General features: G+C 39.4%; 1 protein-coding gene across 9 annotated transcripts in view; it reads right to left on the bottom strand.

Moving 5' to 3' along the window:
• Positions 1-25,765, bottom strand: part of MAGI2 (membrane associated guanylate kinase, WW and PDZ domain containing 2) — a 1,490,397-nt gene that overhangs the window by 324,723 nt on the left and 1,139,909 nt on the right. For all 9 annotated transcript variants that reach the window (XM_054559585.2, XM_054559586.2, XM_063726096.1 and 6 more), the window contains 2 exons: positions 19,634-19,755; positions 17,497-17,679 (listed from right to left, as the gene is read on the bottom strand). In XM_054559585.2, the coding sequence (XP_054415560.1) occupies positions 17,497-17,679; positions 19,634-19,755 (305 nt within the window). The remainder of the gene's footprint in view (positions 1-17,496; positions 17,680-19,633; positions 19,756-25,765) is intronic.

The following is a 25,765-nucleotide window of genomic DNA, read 5'->3' as shown; positions in this document are numbered from 1 at the left end:
ATGATATTGATTCTTCCTACCCATGAGCATGGAATGTTCTTCCATTTGTTTGTATCCTCTTTTATTTCCTTGAGCAGTGGTTTGTAGTTCTCCTTGAAGAGGTCTTTCACATCCCTTGTAAGTTGGATTCCTAGGTATTTTATTCTCTTTGAAGCAATTGTGAATGGGAGTTCACTCATGATTTGGCTCTCTGTTTGTCTGTTATTGATGTATAAGAATGCTTGTGATTTTTGCACATTGATTTTGTATCCTGAGACTTTGCTGAAGTTGCTTATCAGCTTAAGGAGATTTTGGGCTGAGACAATGGGGTTTTCTAGATATACTATCATGTCATCTGCAAACAGGGACAATTTGACTTCCTCTTTTCCTAATTGAATACCCTTGATTTCCTTCTCCTGCCTAATTGCCCTGGCCAGAACTTCCAACACTATGTTGAATAGAAGTGGCGAGAGAGGGCATCCCTGTCTTGTGCCAGTTTTCAAAGGGAATGCTTTCAGTTTTTGCCCATTCAGTATGATATTGGCTGTGGGTTTGTCATAAATAGCTCTTATTATTTTGAGATACGTCCCATCAATTCCTAATTTATTGAGAGTTTTTAGCATGAAGGGTTGTTGAATTTTGTCAAAGGCCTTTTCTGCATCTATTGAGATAATCATGTGGTTTTTGTCTTTGGTTCTGTTTATATGCTGGATTACATTTATTGATTTGCGTATATTGAACCAGCCTTGCATCCCAGGGATGAAGCCCACTTGATCATGGTGGATAAGCTTTTTGATGTGCTGCTGGATTCTGTTTGCCAGTATTTTATTGAGGATTTTTGCATCAATGTTCATCAAGGATATTGGTCTAAAATTCTCTTTTTTTGTTGTGTCTCTGCCAGGCTTTGGTATCAGGATGATGCTGGCCTCATAAAATGAGTTAGGGAGGATTCCCTCTTTTTCTATTGATTGGAATAGTTTCAGAAGGAATGGTACCAGCTCCTCCTTGTACCTCTGGTAGAATTCGGCTGTGAACCCATCTGGTCCTGGACTTTTTTTGGTTGGTAAGCTATTGATTATTGCCATAATTTCAGCTCCTGTTATTGGTCTATTCAGAGATTGAACTTCTTCTTGGTTTAGTCTTGGGAGGGTGTATGTGTTGAGGAATTTATCCATTTCTTCTAGATTTTCTAGTTTATTTGCATAGAGGTGTTTGTAATATTCTCTGATGGTAGTTTGTATTTCTGTGGGATCAGTGGTGATATCCCCTTTATCATTTTTTATTGCATCTATTTGATTCTTCTCTCTTTTTTTCTTTATTAATCTTGCTAGCGGTCTATCAATTTTGTTGATCCTTTCAAAAAACCAGCTCCTGGATTCATTTATTTTTTGAAGGGTTTTTTGTGTCTCTATTTCCTTCAGTTCTGCTCTGATTTTAGTTATTTCTTGCCTTCTGCTAGCTTTTGAATGTGTTTGCTCTTGCTTTTCTAGTTCTTTTAATTGTGATGTTAGGGTGTCAATTTTGGATCTTTCCTGCTTTCTCTTGTGGGCATTTAGTGCTATAAATTTCCCTCTACACACTGCTTTGAATGCATCCCAGAGATTCTGGTATGTTGTGTCTTTGTTCTCGTTGGTTTCAAAGAACATCTTTATTTCTGCCTTCATTTCGTTATGTACCCAGTAGTCATTCAGGAGCAGGTTGTTCAGTTTCCACGTAGTTGAGCGGTTTTGAGTGAGATTCTTAATCCTGAGTTCTAGCTTGATTGCACTGTGATCTGAGAGACAGTTTGTTACAATTTCTGTTCTTTTACATTTATTGAGGAGAGCTTTACTTCCAAGGATATGGTCAATTTTGGAATAGGTGTGGTGTGGTGCTGAAAAAAATGTATATTCTGTTGATTTGGGGTGGAGAGTTCTGTAGATGTCTATTAGGTCTGCTTGGTGCAGAGCTGAGTTCAATTCCTGGGTATCCTTGTTGACTTTCTGTCTCGTTGATCTGTCTAATGTTGACAGTGGGGTGTTAAAATCTCCCATTATTAATGTGTGGGAGTCTAAGTCTCTTTGTAGGTCACTCAGGACTTGCTTTATGAATCTGGGTGCTCCTGTATTGGGTGCATATATATTTAGGATAGTTAGCTCTTCTTGTTGAATTAATCCCTTTACCATTATGTAATGGCCTTCTTTGTCTCTTTTGATCTTTGTTGGTTTAAAGTCTGTTTTATCAGAGACTAGGATTGCAACCCCTGCCTTTTTTTGTTTTCCATTTGCTTGGTAGATCTTCCGCCATCCTTTTATTTTGAGCCTATGTGTGTCTCTGCACGTGAGATGGGTTTCCTGAATACAGCACACTGATGGGTCTTGAGTCTTTATCCAATTTGCCAGTCTGTGTCTTTTAATTGGACCATTTAGTCCATTTACATTTAAAGTTAATATTGTTATGTGTGAATTTGATCCTGTCATTATGATGTTAGCTCGATGTTTTGCTCGTTAGTTGATGCAGTCTCTTCCTAGTCTCAATGGTCTTTACATTTCGGTATGATTTTGCAGTGGCTGGTACCGGTTGTGCCTTTCTATGTTTAGCGCTTCCTTCAAGAGCTCTTTTAGGGCAGGCCTGGTGGTGACAAAATCTCTCAGCATTTGCTTGTCTGTAAAGTATTTTATTTCTCCTTCACTTATGAAGCTTAGTTTGGCAGGATATGAAATTCTGGGTTGAAAATTCTTTTCTTTAAGAATGTTGAATATTGGCCCCCACTCTCTTCTGGCTTGTAGGGTTTCTGCCGAGAGATCCGCTGTTAGTCTGATGGGCTTCCCTTTGATGGTAACCCGTCCTTTCTCTCTGGCTGCCCTTAACATTTTTTCCTTCATTTCAACTTTGGTGAATCTGACAATTATGTGTCTTGGAGTTGCTCTTCTCGAAGAGTATCTTTGTGGCGTTCTCTGTATTTCCTGAATCTGAATGTTGGCCTGCCTTGCTAGATTGGGGAAGTTCTCCTGGATAATATCCTGCAGAGTGTTTTCCAACTTGTTTCCATTCTCCCCATCACTTTCAGGTACACCAATCAGACGTAGATTTGGTCTTTTCACATAGTCCCACATTTCTTGGAGGCTTTGCTCGTTTCTTTTTATTCTTTTTTCTCTAAACTTCCCTTCTCGCTTCATTTCATTCATTTCATCTTCCAGGGCTGATACCCTTTCTTCCATTTGATCGCATCGGCTCCTGAGGCTTCTGCATTCTTCACGTAGTTCTCGAGCCTTGGTTTTCAGCTCCATCAGCTCCTTTAAGCACTTCTCTGTATTGGTTATTCTAGTTATACATTCTTCTAAATTTTTTTCAAAGTTTTCAACTTCTTTGCCTTTGGATTGAATATCCTCCCGTAGCTCGGAGTAATTTGATCGTCTGAAGCCTTCTTCTCTCAGCTCGTCAAAGTCATTCTCCGTCCAGCTTTGTTCCGTTGCTGGTGAGGAACTGCGTTCCTTTGGAGGAGGAGAGGTACTCTGGTTTTTAGAGTTTCCAGTTTTTCTGCTCTGTTTTTTCCCCATCTTTGTGGTTTTATCTACTTTTGGTCTTTGATGATGGTGATGTACAGATGGGTTTTTGGTGTGGATGTCCTTTCTGTTAGTCTTCCTTCTAACAGACAGAACCCTCAGCTGCAGGTCTGTTGGAGTACCTGGCGGGCCGTGTGAGGTGTCAGTCTGCCCCTGCTGGGGGGTGCCTCCCAGTTAGGCTGCTCGGGGGTCAGGGGTCAGGGACCCACTTGAGGAGGCAGTCAGCCCGTTCTCAGATCTCCAGCTGTGTGCTGGGAGAACCACTGCTCTCCTCACAGCTGTCAGACAGGGACATTTAAGTCTGCAGAGGTTACTGCTGTCTTTTTGTTTGTCTGTGCCCTGCCCCCAGAGGTGGAGCCTACAGAGGCAGGCAGGCCTCCTTGAGCTGTGGTGGGCTCCACCCAGTTCAAGCTTCCAGGCTGCTTTGTTTACCTAAGCGAGCCTGGGCAATGGCGGGCGCCCCTCCCCCAGCCTCGCTGCCGACTTGCTGCTTGATCTCAGACTGCTGTGCTAGCAATCAGCGAGACTCCGTGGGCGTAGGACCCTCTGAGCCAGGTGCGGGCTATACTCTCCTGGGGCACCGTTTCCTAAGCCCGTCGGAAAAGCACAGTATTCGGGTGGGAGTGGCCCGATTTTCCAGGTGCTGTCTGTCACCTCTGGAAGGGGAACTCCCTGACCCCTTGCGCTTCCCGAGTGAGGCAATGCCTCACCCCTGCTTCGGCTGGCGCACGGTGCGCTCACCCACTGACCTGCGCCCACTGTCTGGCACTCCCTAGTGAGATGAACCCGGTACCTCAGATGGAAATGCAGAAATCACCCGTCTTCTGCGTCGCTCGCGCTGGGAGCTGTAGACCGGAGCTGTTCCTATTCGGCCATCTTGGCTCCTCCCCCCTCATTAACTTATTTAATCAACAAGTTGAATATTTTCCATATACCTGGTCATGAACTAAGCCTTGGTGATTTATTAATGATCAAGTCAGACACAGGTTTTGATCTCAATGAACTTATAGTCAGGTTGGGGAGGCAGGGGCTGGCAAATAAGAATTTCCAATTCAGCTGAGGGAGGAGCAGATAAAAATAAGCATCTTTCATAAAAAGCAGATTGTTTCCTGATGAACCAAAGGCTCAGTTCAGAGAGACAGAGTAGTAGGAACTGAACGAATTTGACATTGTCTATAAGAGTGCATATGGTTCGTATACACGTGCGTGTGTGTACACACACATACACACCATAGAACACACACACGCCATAGAATACTATGCAGCCATAAAAAATGATGAAATCATATCCTTTGCAGCAACATGGATGAAGCTGGAGGCCACTGTCCTAAGTGAATTAACACAAGAACAAAAAACCAAATACTACATGTTCTCACTTATAAGTGGAAGTTAAACATTGGGTACATATGGATATAAAGATGGAAACAACAAACACTAGGGACTACTAGAGTGGGGAGGGTCGGGGCAAGGGCTGAGAAACTACCTATTGGGTACTAAGCTCAATACCTGAGTGACAGGATTATGCATACCCCAAACCTCAGTGTCACGCAATATACCTATGTAACAAACCTGCACAGGTACCCCTGAATCTCAAATACAAGTTGAAATTATGTATTAAAAAAATGCAGATGGCGGTCCAGATAGCAGAATCTGGTAAATCTTTGTATCTAGCTGTATCACTTTGGTTCATTGATAAAGCAAGGGAATTGGTGATTTTGGACCTACACTTAAAAAGCTAAAGTGATAATAACTGCTTAAATGCATTTAGCAATTACTTTTAGTTTAAATTTATCTTAAGGTAAACACCTCTCACTAATATACTCACAGCCAACCACCTCCTCCTATACTATTAAGTATAAAAAGATGATGTTAACTCCATATTTTCCAGTCCATTTCTATTATATTTAAATAACAGGCTCTCAGAATTTTTTTTAAATGCCAATTTTATACCCAGTAGCATACTCTGGTACTCTAATATAACATTCCTGGTGTTATAACGTCTAGCACCATTCTGAGCTCTGGTCTCAGGCCGAGTAGAGGCCCCATCTATATTTTACTTTAGCTCCTTAGAGGGCCAGTGAGCCTTAGTGCAAATTAATATAAATATTTTGTGCAGAATAACTTAAAAATAATAGTAATAAATGTACATTTAAGTGGATTGACTTCCATGACCTTAATAGGTAAAATCATCATGAATATTATACCTCAATTACTGTGTGACGAATCCAAATGGATGCCAATACTGAAACTAGGAAAGAATGTGAAGTAGCACACTTTGCTATATCTGCACTAAAATGACAGTAAAGTTCTTAATCCTGCAGCAGAGATGAGAACCTAGGATAAGATTTGTATAGTTACCCCTTCTTAAGTGAACTTTTATCAGAATGTGATTTTAAATGAAGAGGGAATAAAGAGGACTGTGCAAGGCAAAAAGAAGAGAAAAGACAGAAATGAGAATAAAGGGGCACCACAATAGCATTTGGGTTACAAAGGCCTCTTTTTAAAACTAAAGGTTTTGCTGAAGCATAGCATGGTTTTAAGAATTGATGCAAAGACATTGTTTTTAATCCCCAAGTGGTTGGTCTGTAGCCAAATTCAAGCACTTTTCCAGGTGTGACATCTGTATCACCTATGTGTCATTATAAAAGGAGAGTGGGCTTGGAGCAGTGGCTCACGCCTGTAATCCCAGCATTTCGGGAGGCCGAGGCAGGAGGGTCACAAGGTCAGGAGATCGAGACCGTCCTGACTGAAACGGTGAAATCCTATCTCTACTAAAAATACAAAAAATTAGCCTGGTGTGGTGGCAGGCACCTGTAGTCCCAGCTACTCAGGAGGCTGAGGCAGGAGAATGGTGGGAAGCCAGGAGGCAGAGCTTACAGTGAGCCAAGATCGCACCACTGCACTCTAGCCTGGGCGACAGAGCGAGACTCCCTCTCAAAAAAAAAAAAAAAAAGGAGAGTAGTGGCTAGAAAGTGTTCAGTGCTGCTCTCACCCTCACTGTGAGAGGTCCTGTTATTGGTCTGAGAGATACATTACTAGCAGTGGAGATATTAGGTATTTGAACAAAATGAAGTGGAATTTGAAAGTTAGGTGTGTTTAGAAAGAACAAAGAGTAAATATATTGATGGGCTAAGTTTATTTCTTTTCTACTGGAAGATACTAGTATTGGCCAGCTGGCTAGAAATTTATTTTCTGACTTTTAGAGAGACCAAAATGTTTTCATTAGCACCTATAGTTCATAAATGTCTAAACAGGCAAAATGATGTTATATCATGGCAGTTTTAGAAAATTATGTAACATGATGTGTGTATGAATATTTTGCTAGATTAAAACCTTTTTTTAAAAATTGAATTCCTATAACCACTTCCTTTATTTTTATTAGAAAGATAAAGCTAGAGACCTGGTGGTTTTACTGCTTATAATTTCTGGATGTGGTATTATGATTCACTATTATTTATTGCTAGCACTACAGAGAACTGAAAGGGAAAACATTATCAATGCTCTGTACCAGAAAGATTGTGAGAAGGCAGAGTGTCCATAAAAGTGAAAGGTACTTTTCTCAGGGGAATTTGCACAAACACAGGGAACTCTGAAACAAAGCAGCCACAAGAAGCATACTGCAGTAGATAAAAGATTACTAAAAATTTTTTGCTACTTCTCCACCAAAAGGTTCCCCTTCCCTTGAGTCTGGGCTGACCTATGACTCTCTCTGATCCAAAGAGTAGAAAAGTTGCATTTCTCTGATTAGTTCATTTGGTTCTAGGAATTGACAGACCAATCAATGGAATGGGGTGGAAGTGATACTGTGCAGGATCCAGCCTAGGCCTTACGAGGCCTGACAGCCTTCCCTTTTGCTCTCTCAAGCTACCCTAAGCTACCTTGTCATTGAGACAGTGTGGAGCAATGCCTGGCAAGATCTCAGGTGTCCCAACCATCCCAGCGGAGGCAGGAAGTGTGAGTGAAGCCGCCCTGCGCATCCTAGCCCCAGGAGAGCTTCATATGACTGCAACTGGGTGATGAGTCCCAAAGTAAGTCTAGTAGAAGAGAGCGACCTGCCTGATCCTAAGTGAGATCGCAGAATCATGAGCCAACCATCTAGTGTTCTTTTAAATCACTTGAGTTTGGCATAGTTTGTTAGGCAGCAATAGAAAACTAAACAGGTACTTCAAAAGAGTAGAAAAATTACATTTCTCTGGTTCTCATTGTGTGCTCAGGTTTCAAAAGGAAGCCTGCTCTGGATATAGGTTGGTTATGAAGTGATGGAAAAGCAAGCCAGAATACATTTTCAAATGACTTCTTAGGCTTTCTTGCAGCTGTTTCTCAGGGAATGTTTAATGAACAACCAGGAAATTGTATTAAACTGCTAAGGAGCTCAGAATGGTTAGGAAGGGCCAAAGAACACTGGGCTGGGGTAGAGTGGGAAATCACTGGATGACCGTTAACTGGAAAATCAATATGGAATGGCCAGCACTAAGAAGAGAGGCAGTAACTGCTCCTCTGAGAGCAGGCCCATCACTATCCACATGGGCCTCAGGTTAATCCTCACTCTTCCCTAGAGGGTAAAAAGGGTAACTAAGATTTCAGATAATAATGCTATGGGATAGAATTTCCTGAAACAGTGCTAAAACCCCCAAAGTGAGAAACCGCTTATAGTCCAACATCCTAGACTTATTCCTAGAAGCCACTTAATGTGACTGATAAGAAAGATAAATATAAAGATTAGGTTTTTTTCTACTGGATAGAAGCCCATAGTCTCCATCCTAAAAGTTAATCCCCATTGTTTTTCACAAACACCCCTTCAAAGCAGTTCTGAGCATAGGCTTGGATGGGAGAGGGGGAGATTAGAATGGAGGGTGTTCACAAAGCTGTACAGTAGGTGAGAAAGGAATCTTCTTGCCACTACTACAGGCAGTCGTTCTCATACTCCATTGGGCATATGATGTGGATTCCGACTTTTGGTTCAAGATAACAGATTGAACACACATCTTTCTCTTTAACAAGGACTTTAAAATAGCTAAACCCACAGCAATGAAGAGCCCCTGAGAAAGACTGTCATAAGACAAGACAATGGAAGAGAATTCTAGAATATGGAATGTCAGTAAAGGCATGAGAGCAGAGGTATCATGACTTTGAAAAGTATATTCCAGAGCAGGAGCTGGCAAACTAAGACCCGTGAGGCAAAACCTGCTGCCACATGTATTTGTAATTAAAATTTTATTGGAACACAGCCATACCCTCTTGTTTTTACATGTTGTCTAGGGCTGCTTTCACGATAGCAGAGTTGAATAGTTGTAACAGAGACCATCTGGTCTGCAAAACCTAAACTGTTTTACCTAAGTATTTACTAATATTTGACCCTTTACAGAGTTCGCTGATTTCGGTTCTAGTGTCTTCTTGGCTGGGAGGGCAGCATGGACAGGAAGGACTCTCAGTTGCTCCACAGAACCCCAGAAGGGCTAGGGATTCGGAAACATCTGATCCGAGTATATGGAAGATCTGCCTGGCCATTTGCCTGCATGCAGAACTCCCACCACACACCCAAGTCAGGGAATGAGAGTGTCTCCAAAACAGAAAGAAAAATGCCCCAGAGAACAGGTTAGACTTTCTTATTCTGTCCCTGCTTCATAACCCTAAATAAAATCTGACTAGTCTTCAAACTCTGCCACCAACGTTGGACTCCCAAGTAACTTTATAAGATTTCACTCTTAAGTATGGAAATCTAGAATCATTAGACATGTGAACACCACACTCTAGTAAAATAAAGGTATGTGAGAAAAAGAGGATATGCATAGGAGTAACAGTGGACTGTGTTTGGGAAAAATATAATGCAAAGTCCCTAAGTGTCAGCCATGCAACCACCCCACTAGACAAGGGTTGGAAGACAAAAAAATGACCAGAAAAACGGAGATCCTCCATGGTACCTAATATGATGATACTTTTGGGGGAAAATATGATTATTTTAAGAAATATATTGCAATAAAGAAAGAGTATAAAACTCCACAAAGCTGTTTAAGGGAAACAATATATTTATGGTACATTACTGGGCTCAGTGAACAAATGTACAAGGCCATAATGATGCAAAAACTATGCAAATTTCACTAAAATTAGTGTAAAACTCTATTGGGAGGATGTAGGAGGGTTACCAGATGCTAAAGCTTCATTTCTTTCTAAAAGAAAGTAAATATAGGTCATGTCTAAACTGTGAAATCAAGACAACTGTGTAAGTGTATTCGTTAGAAGTGTGAAGGTAGCTACCAAAAGAATTATCTAAAAGAATATAAACTAATCCATTGTCTCTGGGATTATAGGTCTAGAGGGTGGGAAGGGACAGGGTGGAGACATTTTAAGCATGATAAATATTTTGATCCTTTTTTATTTACCATGCACATGTACTGCTTCAACAATTAAAAAAATACATATATATACACACATGCATATTGTTGACACTACTTCTAGAAATCTGGAATCAGTAGGTCTGGGGTCACAGGAAACTGTATTTTTAAAAAGCTCTCCAAATGGTTCTGACAAAGTTAATCTTGTGCTCTTACTTTCAGAAGCACAGATATAGAGGTAGCGACCACTAAAAGAGCAGTGATATCTACCTGCTCAAGTGGAGAAGTGCCAGGGGCTAAACAATTCTAGGATCGGCTGGGCATGGTGCCTCATAACTGTAATCCCAAGATTTTGGGAGGCCAAGGCAGGAGCCTTGCTTCAGGCCAGGAGTTTGAGACCAGCCTGGGCAACAAAGTGATACCTTGTCTCTATAAAAAATTTAAAGAAATTAGCCAAGCATGGTGGTGCAAGCCTGTGGTTCCAGCTACTTGGGAGGCTGAGGTGGAGGATGGCTGGAGCCTAGGAGCTGGAGGCTACAGTGAACTATGACTGTGCCACTACACTCCAGCCTGGGTGACAGAGTGAGACTCTGTCAAGGAAAACATGATGAAAAGAAGAGAGAAGAAAGAAGCAAGAAGAAGAAGAAAAGAAAGAATTAAAAAAGAAGAGAAAGATGAAGAATGCTAGGATGCTCGCATGTTTTTCTCTCAGGATACTTTCTTGTGATTTTACTAATAAAAGGGGTAAATACTAAAGGAAGGCAAATAAAAACAAACGGGTTATGAGTTACTTCACAATTCAACCCCTGCCTATGGAAGCACTTCACGAATAGGTTAGCTCTCTTCTCTCTCGTGTATGCTGCAAACCACAAGCTTTGATTCAAAAATTAGCCTAGGGAAAAACACAAAATACTATGTAAAGAGGGAAGCTTTTTAACTGAAGGATGTTAGATAAATAACTATCTATCAGACTCTGTGGTGTCTGTGTAAGCCATGTTACATCAAAGTTGATTTTTAAAATACTTTAAAGAATGTAATCAGGGTCTCTAGTGTTTACAAATGATTGCTGGGATGTGTAGAATACTTAATAACCAGAACTCAGAGGGTTTCTGGGCACTATGGTAATTCTTTCTGAGAAACCTTCTGGAACATCATAGGATCATCAGGGATTGGCTCAATGATTGTCAATAAGCAGTTGTTGTCAAAAGCAGCCAAAGGCACACTGCCCTCATTTTCTCCTGTTCTCCATACCTTCCCAGGAGTCAGTGCTGACTAAGAAAGAAATAATTACCAACTCTACCCTTGTTTCTCTTGTACAGGACCCTGGGTCAAACTTTTTGGTACAGAGGATTTTTCTTTGTGCCTACACAAACCACTGACATCTTTTTGCCTAAATTAGAGATCACCTAGAGCTGGAGAAGTTGATTAAAATACTTTCATGCTTATTTCAATGTCAAATGAGACTGCTCACCTTTTCAATACCAATGACTTATCCTTGATATCTGTAGTATCTATTAGTTGTGTTAATTTTTGAGGTCCATTTGATATATAAAGTCTTTATAAAAAAGAAAATTAATTTTGTCTTTACCATGTACTTGTCTTTTAAATTTCATCCAGAAAATGAAAAACTGGTTTGTTGGTGCTTCAGTGGTCTGCTACATTGTCCAATTAGCATTGACTAGGCTATACTGTAAAAGAGGAATTCAGCCTATTCAAATTTCATTTCTTCATTTATAAAAGCATTCATCCAACCACCATCCATCCATCCATCCATCCATCCATCCATCCATCCATCCATCCATCCAAGAAGTGCTTATGAGCACCCGTTATTTGCCCAGCGCTGTTTTATGTTCCAGGAACATAAAAGTAAAACAAAATATTAGCCACAGAGCAAACTTCTATGCCAAATGGGCTAAAAATTAGTTGAAAAATTCTATGAGAATGTTTTTAATTACATGTATATGTGTATTTGTGACATTTTGATTTTTTTATTTGAGGATATATGACTCTATACTGTCTCTGATGTTTGCTACAAGTCTAAGTAGTTCATCTTTACCACTTATGATGATCATTTTACTCCATACTTCACCATAAATCCACACTGAAGGTGAAACATTAATGTACACGGTGGCGGCGTACCCCTTTTTCTAGGCATTTCTCACTACTGTGCCTCTCTGCATGTGCTATTTCCTCTTCCCATGATCTTCCTCACTTGTCCACCTAGCAGATATCTGTTCATCATCCAAAACTCTTTCAGGCATCATCTTCTCTATGAGGTCTTCCCTAAGCACCTCCCAGCAGAACGGCTTCCCCCTTTCCTCTGTACTATTGTTGTACTTATGTACATATTTTTATTATAGCATTAATATAAATATTCATTGACATGTCACTGGTAAACTTCTTGAAGATAGAAACATTTGTCTCATTTTTGCATCCCTAGTAATTTGGGATTTGCTAGTAATTAGCAAAATGTCTGGCACATTCACTAAATATTTGCTGAATTGAACTCAAGAGCCATTCCCTCTATTATAACATGTGGGATGTTGCAGAAATGTGTTTTTACATGTCATTTTAAATTATCTCACAATTACAGGTAAACATTTTACATTTTTTGAATATTTAACAAGCATTACATTTTGTTTGATTAAACTCTTTTCCAATGAGAGACATTATCATCCCTATAAAAGCCTAATAAAATTATACAGTTAGCAATATACTTTAAAAAATTTCTGTTGCTTAGCCGGGTGTGGTGGTGCATGCCTGTAGTCCTAGCTACTTGGAAGCCTGAGGCAGGGGGATTGTGTGAGCCCAGGAATTTGAGTGCCGCCAGCCTGGGCAACATAGCAAGACCCCATCTCTTGAGAAAACAAACAAACAAACAAACTTCTGTTGCTCACTCCTCCTACTCTCCTGACTTTGTGCCAATATTGTGGTTATTACGTACCTATTATATTTTGTTACAATTACTTGTTTATGGGCCTGTGGCCCCTCCCAGATGTGAACTTCTTGAGAAACAGGTCTGTGTTCTTCCCATCTTTATAGCCCTGGTGCACTGCAATGACTATGAAAGGGAGGTGCTCAGCAAGTTAAATACATAGAGGACTAAACAGGAGATGGTGAATAGAATTAAATCTTTGGTTCTTTTATCTCGCTTAGGACGTGCTTTGTGATTATCTTAAATGAAGACAATCTGCTACATTCTAAATAAAGCTTTGACTTTGTGGTTGAATAAAGCTAACTTAGACTGTGTGGGTGTGGCAAACTAGCAAAATGAGTAAAAAAGAGAAAAGATTTTCTATGCAAATATTTTTATTTTGTCTTTTAAGTTTACACTGAAATAAGTCTTTTCTGATTTTGAAACATGAAATAGTGGAAAGAAAAATAACTACATTTTTATTCTAAAAAGAAATGGATTTGTGAAATATTTCACTGAAGTTCAAAAGCATTGGGGAGTCTTTCCCCTTTCCCAAGATGGAATTAGTCCCATAATTTTGTTTTATTCTAATCGTAGGCAATAGGGTAATTTTTATTGAAACATTTGATGTTTGTGAGGTTTTGGCAACATGAAGATGTGGATGCTCAGTAAAATATCACCAAATGAATGGCAGAGTTGGACACCCTCTAACTCACTCTTGTAGAAAATTATCTACACATGACTTTTATAACAGTAGTGTTTGGAAACGTGGTGAGTTAGTTTTGAAACTTCATCTCAACTTTTAAGGAGATATAATATGCATTATTACTCACAAATGAGTGGCAGTGACAAATATACTCATAAGGGTACCATAAAAAGTTATTTATACAGAAACTATATGATAAATGGCAATATAGCTTTGGTGATATTTAAAGTTAAAAATGTCAGATGAATACCTCAATTTTTTTTTGTTTCCCTATACACAAACCACTTTAAAATCCATGGAAGAACAATTCATAAGTGTATTGGTCATAAAAATGGCAGAACTTTTTCTCCAAAGGAATTCTCTAATTTTTGTATCTACTAGAACTGATTGAGTTTATAAAGTTGATATCATAAACTAAATAAATGTGAAAAACATGATGATGGTGATAGAGTATATTCCTTTAGAGATATAGTTACTACTTTATAATAGTATTCTAAGGCATTTAAAAATTACACTATACCAAGAAAAATTTCTGAAATTGAGGCAGTAATTAATAGCCTACCAACCAAAAAAAGTCCACGATCAGACAGATTCACAGCCGAATTCTACCAGAGGTACAAAGAGGAGATGGTACCATTCCTTCTGAAACTATTCCAAAGAATAGAAAATGAGGGAATCCTCCCTAACTCATTTTATGATGCCAGCATCATCCTGATACCAAAACCTGGCAGAGACACAACAAAAAAAGAAAATTTCAGGCCAATATCCCTGATGAACATCGATGCAAAAATCCTCAATAAAATATTGGCAAACCAAATCCAGCAGCACATCAAAAAGCTTTTCCATCACAATCAAGTGAGCTTCATTCCTGGGATGCAAGGCTGGTTCAACATATGCAAATCAATAAACGTAATCCATCACATAAGCAGAATCAATGACAAAAACCACATGATTATCTCAAAAGATGCAGAAAAGGCCTTCGAGAAAATTCAACACCCCTTCATGCTAAAACCTCTCCATAAACTAGGTATTGATGGAACATATCTCAAAATAATGCGAGCTATTTATGACAAACCCACAGCCAATATCATACTGAATGGGAAAAAATGGGAAGCATTCCTTTTGAAAACTGGCACAAGACAAGGATACCCTCTCTCACCACTCCTATTCAACATAGTATTGGAAGTTCTGGCTGGGGCAATCAGGCAAGAGAAAGAAATAAAGCGTATTCAAATAGAAAAAGAGGAAGTCAAATATTCTCTTTTTGCAGATTACATGATTGTATATTTAGAAAACCCCATCGTCTCAGCCCAAAAACTCCTTATGCTGATAATAAGCAACTTCAGCAAAGTCTCAGGATACAAAATTCAATGTGCAAAAATCACGAGCATTCCTATACACCAATAATAGACAAACAGAAAGCCAAATCATAAGTGAACTCCCATTCAAAACTGCTACAAAGAGAATAAAATACCTAGGAATACAACTTATGAGGGATGTGAAGGACCTCTTCAGGGAGAACTATAAACCACTGCTCAAGGGAATAAGAGAGGACACAAACAAATGGAAAACATTCCATACTCATGGATAAGAGGAATCAATATCATGAAAATGGCCATACTGCCCAAAGTAATTTATAGATTCAGTGCTATCCCCATCAAGCTACCACTGACTTTCTTCACAGAATTGGAAAAAACCACCATAAATTTTATATGGAACCAAAAAAGAACCCACATTGCCAAAACAATCCTAAGCAAAAAGAACAAAGCTGGAGGCATCACACTACATGACTTCCAACTATACTATAAGGCTACAGTAACCAAAATAGCATGGTACTGGTACCAAGACAGATATACATGCCAATGGAACAGAACAGAGGCCTCAGAAATAAACACCATACATCTACAAACATCTGATCTTTGACAAACCTGATGAAAACAAGCAATGGGGAAAGAATTCACTATTTAATAAATGGTGTTGGGAAAACTGGCTAGCCGTATGCAGAAAACTGAAACTGGACCCCTTCCTTACACCTTATATAAAAATTAACTCAAGATGGATTAAAGACTTAAATGTAAGACCTAAAACCATAAAAACTCTAGAAGAAAACCCAGGCAATACCATTCAGGACATAGGCATGGGCAAAGACTTCATGACTAAAACACCAAAAGCAACGGCAACAAAAGCCAAAATTGACAAATGGGTTGTAATTAAACTAAAGAGCTTCTGCAGAGCAAAAGAAACTACCATCAGAGTGAACAGGCAACCTACAGAATAGGAGAAAGTTTTTGTAATCTACCCATCTGACAAAGGGCTAATATCCAGAATCTACAAAGAACTTAAACAAATTTACATGAAAAAAAAAAACAACCCTATGAAAAAGTGGGCAAAGGATATGAACAGACACTTCTCAAAAGAAGACATCTGTGCAGTCAACAAACATATGAAAAAAAGCTCATCATCACTGGTCATTAGAGAAATGCAAATCAAAACCACAATGAGATACCATCTCATGCCAGTTAGAATGGTGATCATTAAAAAGTCAGGAAACAACAGATGCTGGAGGGGATGTGGAGAAACACGAACGTTTTTACACTGTTGGTGGGAGTGTAAATTAGTTCAACCATTGTGGAAGACAGTGTGGCAATTCCTCAAGGATCTAGAACCAGAACTACCATTTGATTCAGCAATCCCATTACTGTATATATACCCAAAGGATTATAAATCATTCTACTATAAAGACACATGCACACATATGCTTATTGTGGCTCTATTCACAATAGCAAAGACTTGGAACTAACCCAAATGCCCATCAATGATAGACTGCATAAAGAAAATGTGGCACATATACACCATGGAATACTATGCAGCCATAAAAAAGGATGAGTTCATGTCTTTTGCAGGGACATGGATGAAGCTGGAAACCATCAATCTCAGCAAACTAACACAAGAACAGAAAACCAAACACTGCATGTTCTCACTCATAAGTGGGAGTTGAACAATGAGAACACATGGACACAGAGAGGGCAACATCACACACTGGGGCCTGTCCATGGGTGGGGGGCTAAAGGAGGGATAGCATTAGGAGAAATACCTAATGTAGATGATGGGTTGATGGGTGCAGGAAACCACCATGGCTTGTGTATACCTATGTAACAAAACTGCACGTTCTGTACATGTCCCCAGAACTTAAAGTATAATTAAAAAAAATTACACTATACAAATCTTGAATCAGCACTTAAAATACACAAAGTCAAATTTAATTTCTTCACTGTTTTCTAGATAAGGAAATTCATATTTACAAGTTATGGGATTTATCCAAAATCATGGGCCAGGCAAGAAAATTTAAAATCAGACTGTGAAGCCAAACCTTGTTCATTACTTTTTCATTTACTCTGTGTAATTTTCATATTTTATATGTTCCTGCCCTTAGCAATTTGCCTCTGTATTTCCACATGAAATAAATTTCAATTGTAATTTGAGTAGACATCTGAGTAATTATATATGAAAAATAATTTTTAAGGACTAGAAAAGACTCATATATTAAAACATTATATGGGGACATACACAGACCTAGTCCAGTTTAAAATTTTCTGTATGAGATGGGCATGTATATTTCAATAACTAACCTGGGTGATACAGCATGAGAATATTATAAGATTAACACAGATTTTAAAATATTGTGGCTGAATATAAGTTAGAAAAGTGTGAAATGTTAATCACACCCCTAAGAACAAACTCTAGAGATAAATTAGAAAAGTGTCAATCTCCAGAGTCCATTGAATTCAGCAAACAGAAGGGGTAGTCTAAAAATGAAGGCAAAAATTATATTCAAAATTGTTTCCAAATTAATTCAACTTGATATTTTTAAACTTAGGGGAAACATAATTTATGCTTTATGCTTTTCCTAAAGTGAAGTGACCTTTGTCTTTTGAATAAAAACACAAAAGAAGCTCCTTATATTTGCCTTCAGAAAAAAAGATGTTGCAAAACAATTTTCTAAACCATGAAGGACCTTACCTGTTTCCATTTTTCCATCCTGTGCTGCAGGCCCATCCGGAATCACACTTTTCACCTGCAGAAACTCATCAGGCTCGTCTCCACCAATGATGGTAAATCCAAAACCCATGTTGCTCTTTTTTAGGGTGGTGCTGAGGAATGTTCCCTTCAACTGGGATGCATCCCGGGTGAAGAGTGGTTTTTCTACATTGGCCAATATAAGTTAAAAAAGAAAAAGGCATGTTCAAGGCAAGTTCTCAGACAAGAGAAAGCCAGCCCCTGAGCAGCGACAATCCCAGGGGTAAATGTGGGGGGTCTTATACAGCAAATGCAAGCAGGTGGTGACTGCAAGAGGAGTAAAACTATTAGAACTTCCTACACATGAAAAGCAGTCCCAAGCATCCAGGGAAATACGAAAAAGCTGTTTGGTTTGGAGACAGACTTTTTGTCAAATCAGTTTCCACTCATTAATTTAGCCTTTTTGTGCTTAAAAAGGCTGTGTCAACAGGCTGCCAGAGCCTTCTGAGAAAGAGGACAAGGAGCCCAAATCATCCAGACAACATCTGATCTGTTCTTCTCGTTATTATGAAAGATTCCAGGTAGGAGGTATGTGTCAGTGGCCGATCCTAAACTAAGACTTGAAGAAATGAGGGTAGAAAAATGAAATGGACTTGTGATTTTTTTTAAATGAATAAGAGCACAACATTTCAGCATGTGCAGTATCACAAACAGAGAAACAGTGGAATGTGATCACATACTCAAAGGTCCAGATTGCTTAGAAAGAGTACCTGTATGTGGGACTGACTTTTGTTTACATTGCTCTATTGTGAGATAGTATAAAGATAACCAGATAAATAAATTGCTATTGGCTCTGATAGTGTTTAGTATACTCTAAAATGTGAGCAAAAGGCAAGCCAATGTTTTTAGATATAATTATGAATGTAAAGGTAACACATTTTGTCACAATATGTTGATAGATTCAAATCATATGCCCGAATAATCTGAATAGGCACTGCATAGATTTACCTGCTAATTTGTTATATAATATGCTTTTCCAACTATGATCTGTAATAAATATATTCCTAAGTATAGTAAGTGTTTTAAAAAATAATAGTCATACTAGGAAACGGAATTAATATCTGCTTTAAATTCCATCACAGATAAATATTTTATATGATTCTTTTAAAATGTGTTATATTTAGGTGGTCTGATTTAATATTTTTAACAGCCAAATTGTATATGGTAACTCAGTTAAGTATTCTGCATGATATCTTTGTTGTTACATTTTGGGTGACAAGTAATAAACTCTAAAATAATAAGTCATTCTATTAGACTTCTACTTTTTCTGTCCGCTTACATATCACATGTATCTTTATTAAAAACAGAGGTTCTTTAAAACATAAATAAAAACTACATATAATCCTTTCTCCTACGTTTTCTTTATCAAATTAATGTTTATAGTTGGAGATAAGTTCATCAGGAGACCTTTACATTCATTTAATTATGCTGCAGTATATAGCGTGAAAATTACCAGCAGGCAAGCCTAGGCCTCCCGCCTCTAAAGGCTCTTTTGTGCTTTTATTTAGAAGCTCACTAGCTGTGAAAAGTTTGTGCAGCAACTCATCCCACTACGTGGCTCCCAGGTGTAGTCAGGTCCCGCAAGCAGCCCTGGGACATACCGAACAGCCAGGGCCTCCCTGCTGGGTCGCGCTGATAGTAAGACAAGTCATTCACGCTGCGCGACCTCTCCGGGGCAGCACGGGGGCGGATGGATTTGGGCCTAGGTAATGTCCATGAGGAGCTGCCTACTGTCACAAAGGAGAACAAGCCTCATTCTTGTGCTTGGTCTTTTAAGGACAAACTTATGAGTCTCTATGAATCTCTGCAGTTTACAGTGCCACTATAAAAATCCATTAATCTCCACGTGGTGACATGCTGTACATTCCTATAAAGTACTGCCTGCGGCTGTAACTTCATCTGCGGTTGCTAAAGGCATTAGTTTAGAGAGAATGCAAACATCCAGCTAAAGCTAATAGGAAGGTCTGGAGAAAGCAAATCAATTTTTCAAAATGGTCCAAACTACAGACATATTTGGAAGAGCAGGCAGTTTGACAGACAATTTTCCCTTTGAAACATCACATGCTGACAGGTATCATACCTCGGAAACCTGGGGCCTGCAGGGGCTTTGTTCCAAGTTCTGTGTGGGGCATGTTATGTTGCTGTAGCTTCCTTTTTGCTTCCAGTACAGGATTTTCAAACTGTGTTCTTCTATTTATGTGGCTAAAAAAGAAAATTTCAAATTAGGATAACAGTGGGGTAAAGTCATTTAAAAGACCATATGTATGGCTCTATAGAGAGCAGGTGATTAAGGGCCACCTTATCTGATTACAGTCAAGTGCCTCACCCAGCACGCGGTCAGGCTCCTGACTGGGCTGGCCTGTGTACAACACACATTTCTGTGACAAGTGCTGAGTTCTCAAAGGCTCTCTCATATGTTATTCTATTTACATTATGCATGATTCAGCCAAAAGAACTAGAATGTGCACTTGCTTTCTGGTCTACTGTGTTCATTGGAGATGAGTTTAATTCGCATGAAAATAAGTGGTCAAGAAATGAAATTTATACTGAATGGAGTTGAAGAAAAGAGCGTCACCTGAGCTTTGCAAAGTCCCCATATACAACAGGATAAATGTGAGGTAAATTCATTGATAGAGTATAGCAACCAGAGTCTGCACTTTTTAGAGTTAGTCCTGGATTGAGAGACTGGGATCCAGGAGAAAGACTCCCAAGATGTTTGCGGAAGTTACAGAATACATATGTAGGACAGTTGATGCTGAAATCAATCAAAAGTAGAGAATTCATATTCTACACGGTGAGAGGGCAGACTCGTAGGTAACAGACGCAGAGTGGCTTGAATCAACGCTGGCCCAGCTACACTGAGAGCTTATAGTCCAAGCAAACTGTGAATTCCTGTATAGCAGGCTGTTTGAAATGTAGAGTTCCTTATCTGTGGGGACAGTAGAAACCAACAATCCTGCTTTTAGTGGTGGGCCTATGTTGCTGTTTCTCTAGGATATAAACATCCCATGAGAGGGCTGGCATATACATTGATTTTGGTTCTTCGTACAAACGGAGATAGAATTATGGCAGGCAAGCATGAAGAGGAGAGAAGGGATGGAACAGAAACTGACAAATACTGAGTACTTAACTCTTGGCCAGTTACTATATATAATTTTCCTCAGTGAAGTTTCATAACAACCCAGACTTGCATTCTAATTATTCACCTTTTAAAGGCAATGAGACTGACACATGGAGAGATCGGATTATTTGCTCTAAATCACATCTCGTAAGTGGAAAGGCTGGACTTGGCCGTGTTTATTTCTAAACTGAATCTCTGCACACTTTTTTCTTTTTGATATACAATTTCACATTGGCATGTGCACACACACACTTATTGTGTGTACACACCCTGCACGTCCACAACACAAACCACTTACAGCTTCAGAAAGGAAAGGAGACAGAAGCAGCAATATCTCAACAACCAATTTTCCAATACTATGAATCAGATCATTTCAAAGCAGTTCCCAGAAACATGGTAAGTCAACCGTAAGATCTAATTCTTTCTTCACGGGAGACAGGGTAAGGTAGCTGCCTGTCCCACACGCTCTGCAGTTAATCAGTCCTGTATTCAAATTCCAGCTCTACCACTTTACTAGCAGTGTGACCTTGGGTGAGTTATTGAAACTGAGTCTTAGTGTCTTAATCTGTAATAGCAGCATAATGCCTCCTTCCCGGGGTGGTTGTGAGGATTAAGTGAAATAATGAATACTAGCACATGGTTTTGAGTACAGACATGCTCAATAATTAGCAGCAGCTTGTATTATCATCTTAATCACCACCATCACTGTCGTCATTTTTCATCCATAAGAAAGGCTTTATTGGGGAACTTCAGAAGCACTGGGACCTTGCTCTAACTGCCTTTGGTGCTGTTTAGGAAGGGAGTGCTTCTAACAATGCTCTTTGTTAATGAAACTCATTTGTAAGAGGTTCAAAGTACAACCATCTATGTAAAATTATTTTCCACTGGAAATAAAATGTTATTGTAATGCTCTTGTGCACCAAGGCCTTGTGCATCGTGACTGGTGCACAGTGAACTAACAATATCTGTGCCTGTAAAGCATGTGAGCTGTAAACTCTTAACACTGCCACCCTGTTTTGGAAGGACCAGAGTTTGATGCCTGTTTTCCTGTTTCTCCATTGTTACATAACTTCCTTACCAAAATCCTTTGCAACCTTCCTATTACTTAAACATACACTGTTCCTGATCTTGCCCTCACTCATTTCTGTAGCTTCACCTTTGGCCGCATCACCACATGTGCCCTCTACTTTGAACATACTTGGAGCTACTTTGATCAGTGACCCTCTATCAGACCTCTTATCTTTCCACTAGAGATTCAGTATATAAATGGTGCAGCACTTGAAGCAAGACAACCTGGGTTTCAGGTGGCATCTTGGGCAAATTTCTAACTCTCTAAGCTTCTATATCTTTATCTGTAAAATGGGGACATTAAGTACATCACGGGTTGCTGTGAGGATAAGAGAAATGTTTACAATGTTTGTATCTCCCTTAGATACCCAGGGAGAACCCAACAATGAAGGTATGGTTGTTATTTTTTCGAGGTACAGTTGTTTCTTATTACTATTCTTGAAGTGTTGCAGTGGTTATTGCTGTTATTCTGAGGATGTTTTTGCTATCTCTCCTGTGTCTCCTTCCCTCACTACTCCCAGCCACATTCCCTGCCTGTGTAATATTCTTCCCCCTTGGATTCTCAGAAAACTTTGAACAGACTTCTCTCATTGCAGTTTATTCACTTAAAATCCATCCAGTGAAGCATTTATCCTTTGAGTAACAAATAATCCAATTACATTCTTTAAGTTATTTAAAAATATACAATTAAATTATTATTCACTATAGTCACTATTCACTTACTTATTTTGTTTTTTTTTTTGTGGAGACGGAGTCTCGCTGTCGCCCAGGCTGGAGTGCAGTGGCGCAATCTCGGCTCACTGCAGGCTCCGCCCCCTGGGGTTCACGCCATTCTCCTGCCTCAGCCTCCAGAGTAGCTGGGACTACAGGCGCCCGCCACCTCGCCCGGCTAATTTTTTTTTTGCATTTTTAGTAGAGAAGGGGTTTCACCGTGTTAGCCAGGATGGTCTCGATCTCCTGACCTCGTGATCCGCCCGCCTCGGCCTCCCAAAGTGCTGGGATTACAGGCGGGAGCCACCGCGCCCGGCCCACTTATTTTCTTATACTCCACTTCATCATTGAGATGATTTGAGGACAACAACAACAAAAGTAAACAAAATTAGGGTGAAGTTAGTTGAATCTAGGTGGGAGATCAATAGAATTGATAAGATAGGTTCCTATTTATTTACTAGAGTTTTGTTGGAAATTAGCTTTCAGCTTTTAAGCTGCTAATTCAACAGGAGAGAGAAACCAGTTATACAATTCAGAGTATTTAAGATGCACCGAAGCCAGTTGTTTAGGAGGACATAGTATTCCTACGTCTTATGTGACATTCCTTTCCAAATTTTGAATAAAGAGATTTCTGTGACGTAGTATACAGCATCCTAAATGATAATTTTACAATAATGAATTTCACAGGCTATACTAACTTTATTACAATGTGTGTTAATGATTAATCTACATGCTGATTTCCTTCACCAGATTGTGTACTTCTATATACAGGATACATGTGTTATTTATCTTTCTGTATTGAGCATCTAATACAGTGAATGGAAAATAGCTTTTTTTGTTAAATGACTAAATGATGAGTGTGTGTTTTAAAACATTTATTTTCAAACATATGTCAATAACTTTAAGAAACCAAGAAAAAGCTTTGAAATGTACTAGGATATCAAGTTTTCTTGTTTCCTATCTGTTCTATATCCGTTTTGCTAGGTCATTGTTCGTCATATGCATAACTTTATCCTTAGAAAATACATTACGAAAACTTTCTGGGATGCAGTTATGCATACAACAGAGTTTCTCCAACTTGCCACCTGCATGTAATTATTTTCTTAGAAAACTTAATGTGTAGCCACCTGCTTTACGGTCACTATGTTGAAAATATTCCATTTACCATCAAAATGAGTTTCTAGAGTTCACAGAGAATGAGAATACCAATGAGCTAGTTTGGCATGCCTTGGACCCCACAGACAGCAGAAGCAGGATATGGCTCTAGCACCATAAGCTAATTGCTACAGAACATTTCCATTGTCACAAATGAAGTCATTCATTTGAAACTTAAAATGCTCACAAGCTCTAAAAGACTTATCACAAAGAAATGTGATTGTAGCTGAATAGAAACTTGTCTTCCTTATGCTTCCAAAATGAATAGTTTCAAGTTCTTTCAGCAAGGATTTGGGGGTCTTACAATGTGTACAAAAAGATGTGAATGACAAATGCCATCCTTCTCATTGTTTAGGCTCTGTGAGGTAAGTACTAGCTATTTCATCTAGCTTCCATACAGAACAAGAAGCTGGGAAGCTACCAAGAGTTCTTGCTATTTAATTATATCTAGTCTATTGTCATATTTTGCTAAGAGAATCTTGAGCTATTAAAAGCTAAAAGCATAAGAGTCATATTCTGAAGTGGGTATATCTTAAAGACTCCATTTTCTCTTTACAGAAGGGAAAGACTACCGATGAGAGATGCTTTCAAATTAAAAATGGCAAAGGACTCAGGATATTTAAGGATGAGATTCCATTGCCTAATCTCTTTGTCCTTACATTCACTTATCTGCAGTCTGACTCTCTCCTCTCACCATGGAGTGGAAACTTAGAGTAAGTTCCTATGTGGCAGTGCTTTGAAATTCCAGATGCACCAGAGAGCTTCAAAAACAAACAGAAAACAGAAGACTCGGGGCTACCCTAAATCAACTGATTCATAATTTCAGAATGAGATCCACAGGCATTGGCATTTTTTAGATGAAAGAAAGCTTCCCAGGTGTCTCTAGTGTGCAGCTAGGGCTGTGATCCCCTGAGTTAGAAGCTAAGAATGTGTGAAGAGGTGTTGCATAAGGAGTATATTGCCTGATAAGATTTATGCAGAAGCCTCTTTTTCTGTATGTGGCCTCAGGGAGGATTAGGAAATGCAACTTTGCTCCTGAAGAGGACTTCTGCCCTCAGAAGTTTCAGACAAGCACTGAGGGAAGGAAATATTTGCAGCTGATTAGAGGCCATGCTGCCAAAGGTGGTCCCTGGTCCGGGTCCTGTTTGCCTGCCATTTTCTTCATTGTGGAGAGGGAAGGGAGGAATTAGGAGGAAAGTCTTACATACTGAGCCCATCAGTATGCACAGGACAGGTTTGCTGAAGGTTATCAAAGCTATCCACCAACCCTCACCACCAATGATCCCTGTATATCTATATCTCAGCCTGTTCACAACCCACCTTGCTTCTCCTGGGGTTTTTGGAGACAGGCTATTTTAGTGCATAGTTGTGAATGACACCTTTGCACCTGCAGGTTACTATCCCACTATCTTGACTTCAGTTAACATTTAGAAATAATCAATGTGGAAGAGAGAAGGGAGCAGCTTTTCAGTGGAGACTGTATCACAGATAAAATGTTTCCAAGGTATCCAAGGTGTCTGTGCTAATTATCCAAGACATGAGGTACATAGTGCTCAAATATTTACTGAAGAAATACATGAATGGAGCAAGGCAGGCAGGAAAAAGGATATATCTCACTGTTTTCTAGCTTCACTCTCCTGTAAAATACACATTGTGGGCAGGGCATGGTGACACATTTCTGTAACCCTAGCACTTTGGGAAGCTTAGGTGGGCAGATTGCCTGAGCATAGGAGTTTGAGACTAGCCTGGGCAACACGGCAAAATCCCGTCTCTACTAAAAGTATAAAAATTAGCCAGGCATGGTGGCACAAGTGTCTGTAGTCTCAGCTTGTGTTACAACAGAAAAGTGTGAATAAGGAAAAGCACTATATTAGGGATGAAATGTGGGAGCATTAGAGAAGCAGCAACTCAGCATTGAGAGAGGGAGTGAGAGGACTGGCTTGGGGCTGGCGTTGTGGCTCAGGATGACCACAATGCAAACTGGCTTCTTTTGGGCTTCCTGAATGAACCTAGTGTGGATTTCATCGTTGCTTGGAATCCCTAGGCTTTCTCTAACCCCAATTCCAATTATCCATCTCTGCACTGTTACCAACTCCCATCTGAACCCCTAGACTACAGCTGAACTAGCAGGCAAACACAGACATTGCACCCTCCCTG

This window comes from Pongo abelii, chromosome 6, assembly GCF_028885655.2.
Source record: "Pongo abelii isolate AG06213 chromosome 6, NHGRI_mPonAbe1-v2.0_pri, whole genome shotgun sequence".
Taxonomy (NCBI): Eukaryota; Metazoa; Chordata; class Mammalia; order Primates; family Hominidae; genus Pongo; species Pongo abelii.
Note: the sequence above shows the minus strand (reverse complement) of the source record. Positions and strands in the feature narration are given on the sequence as shown.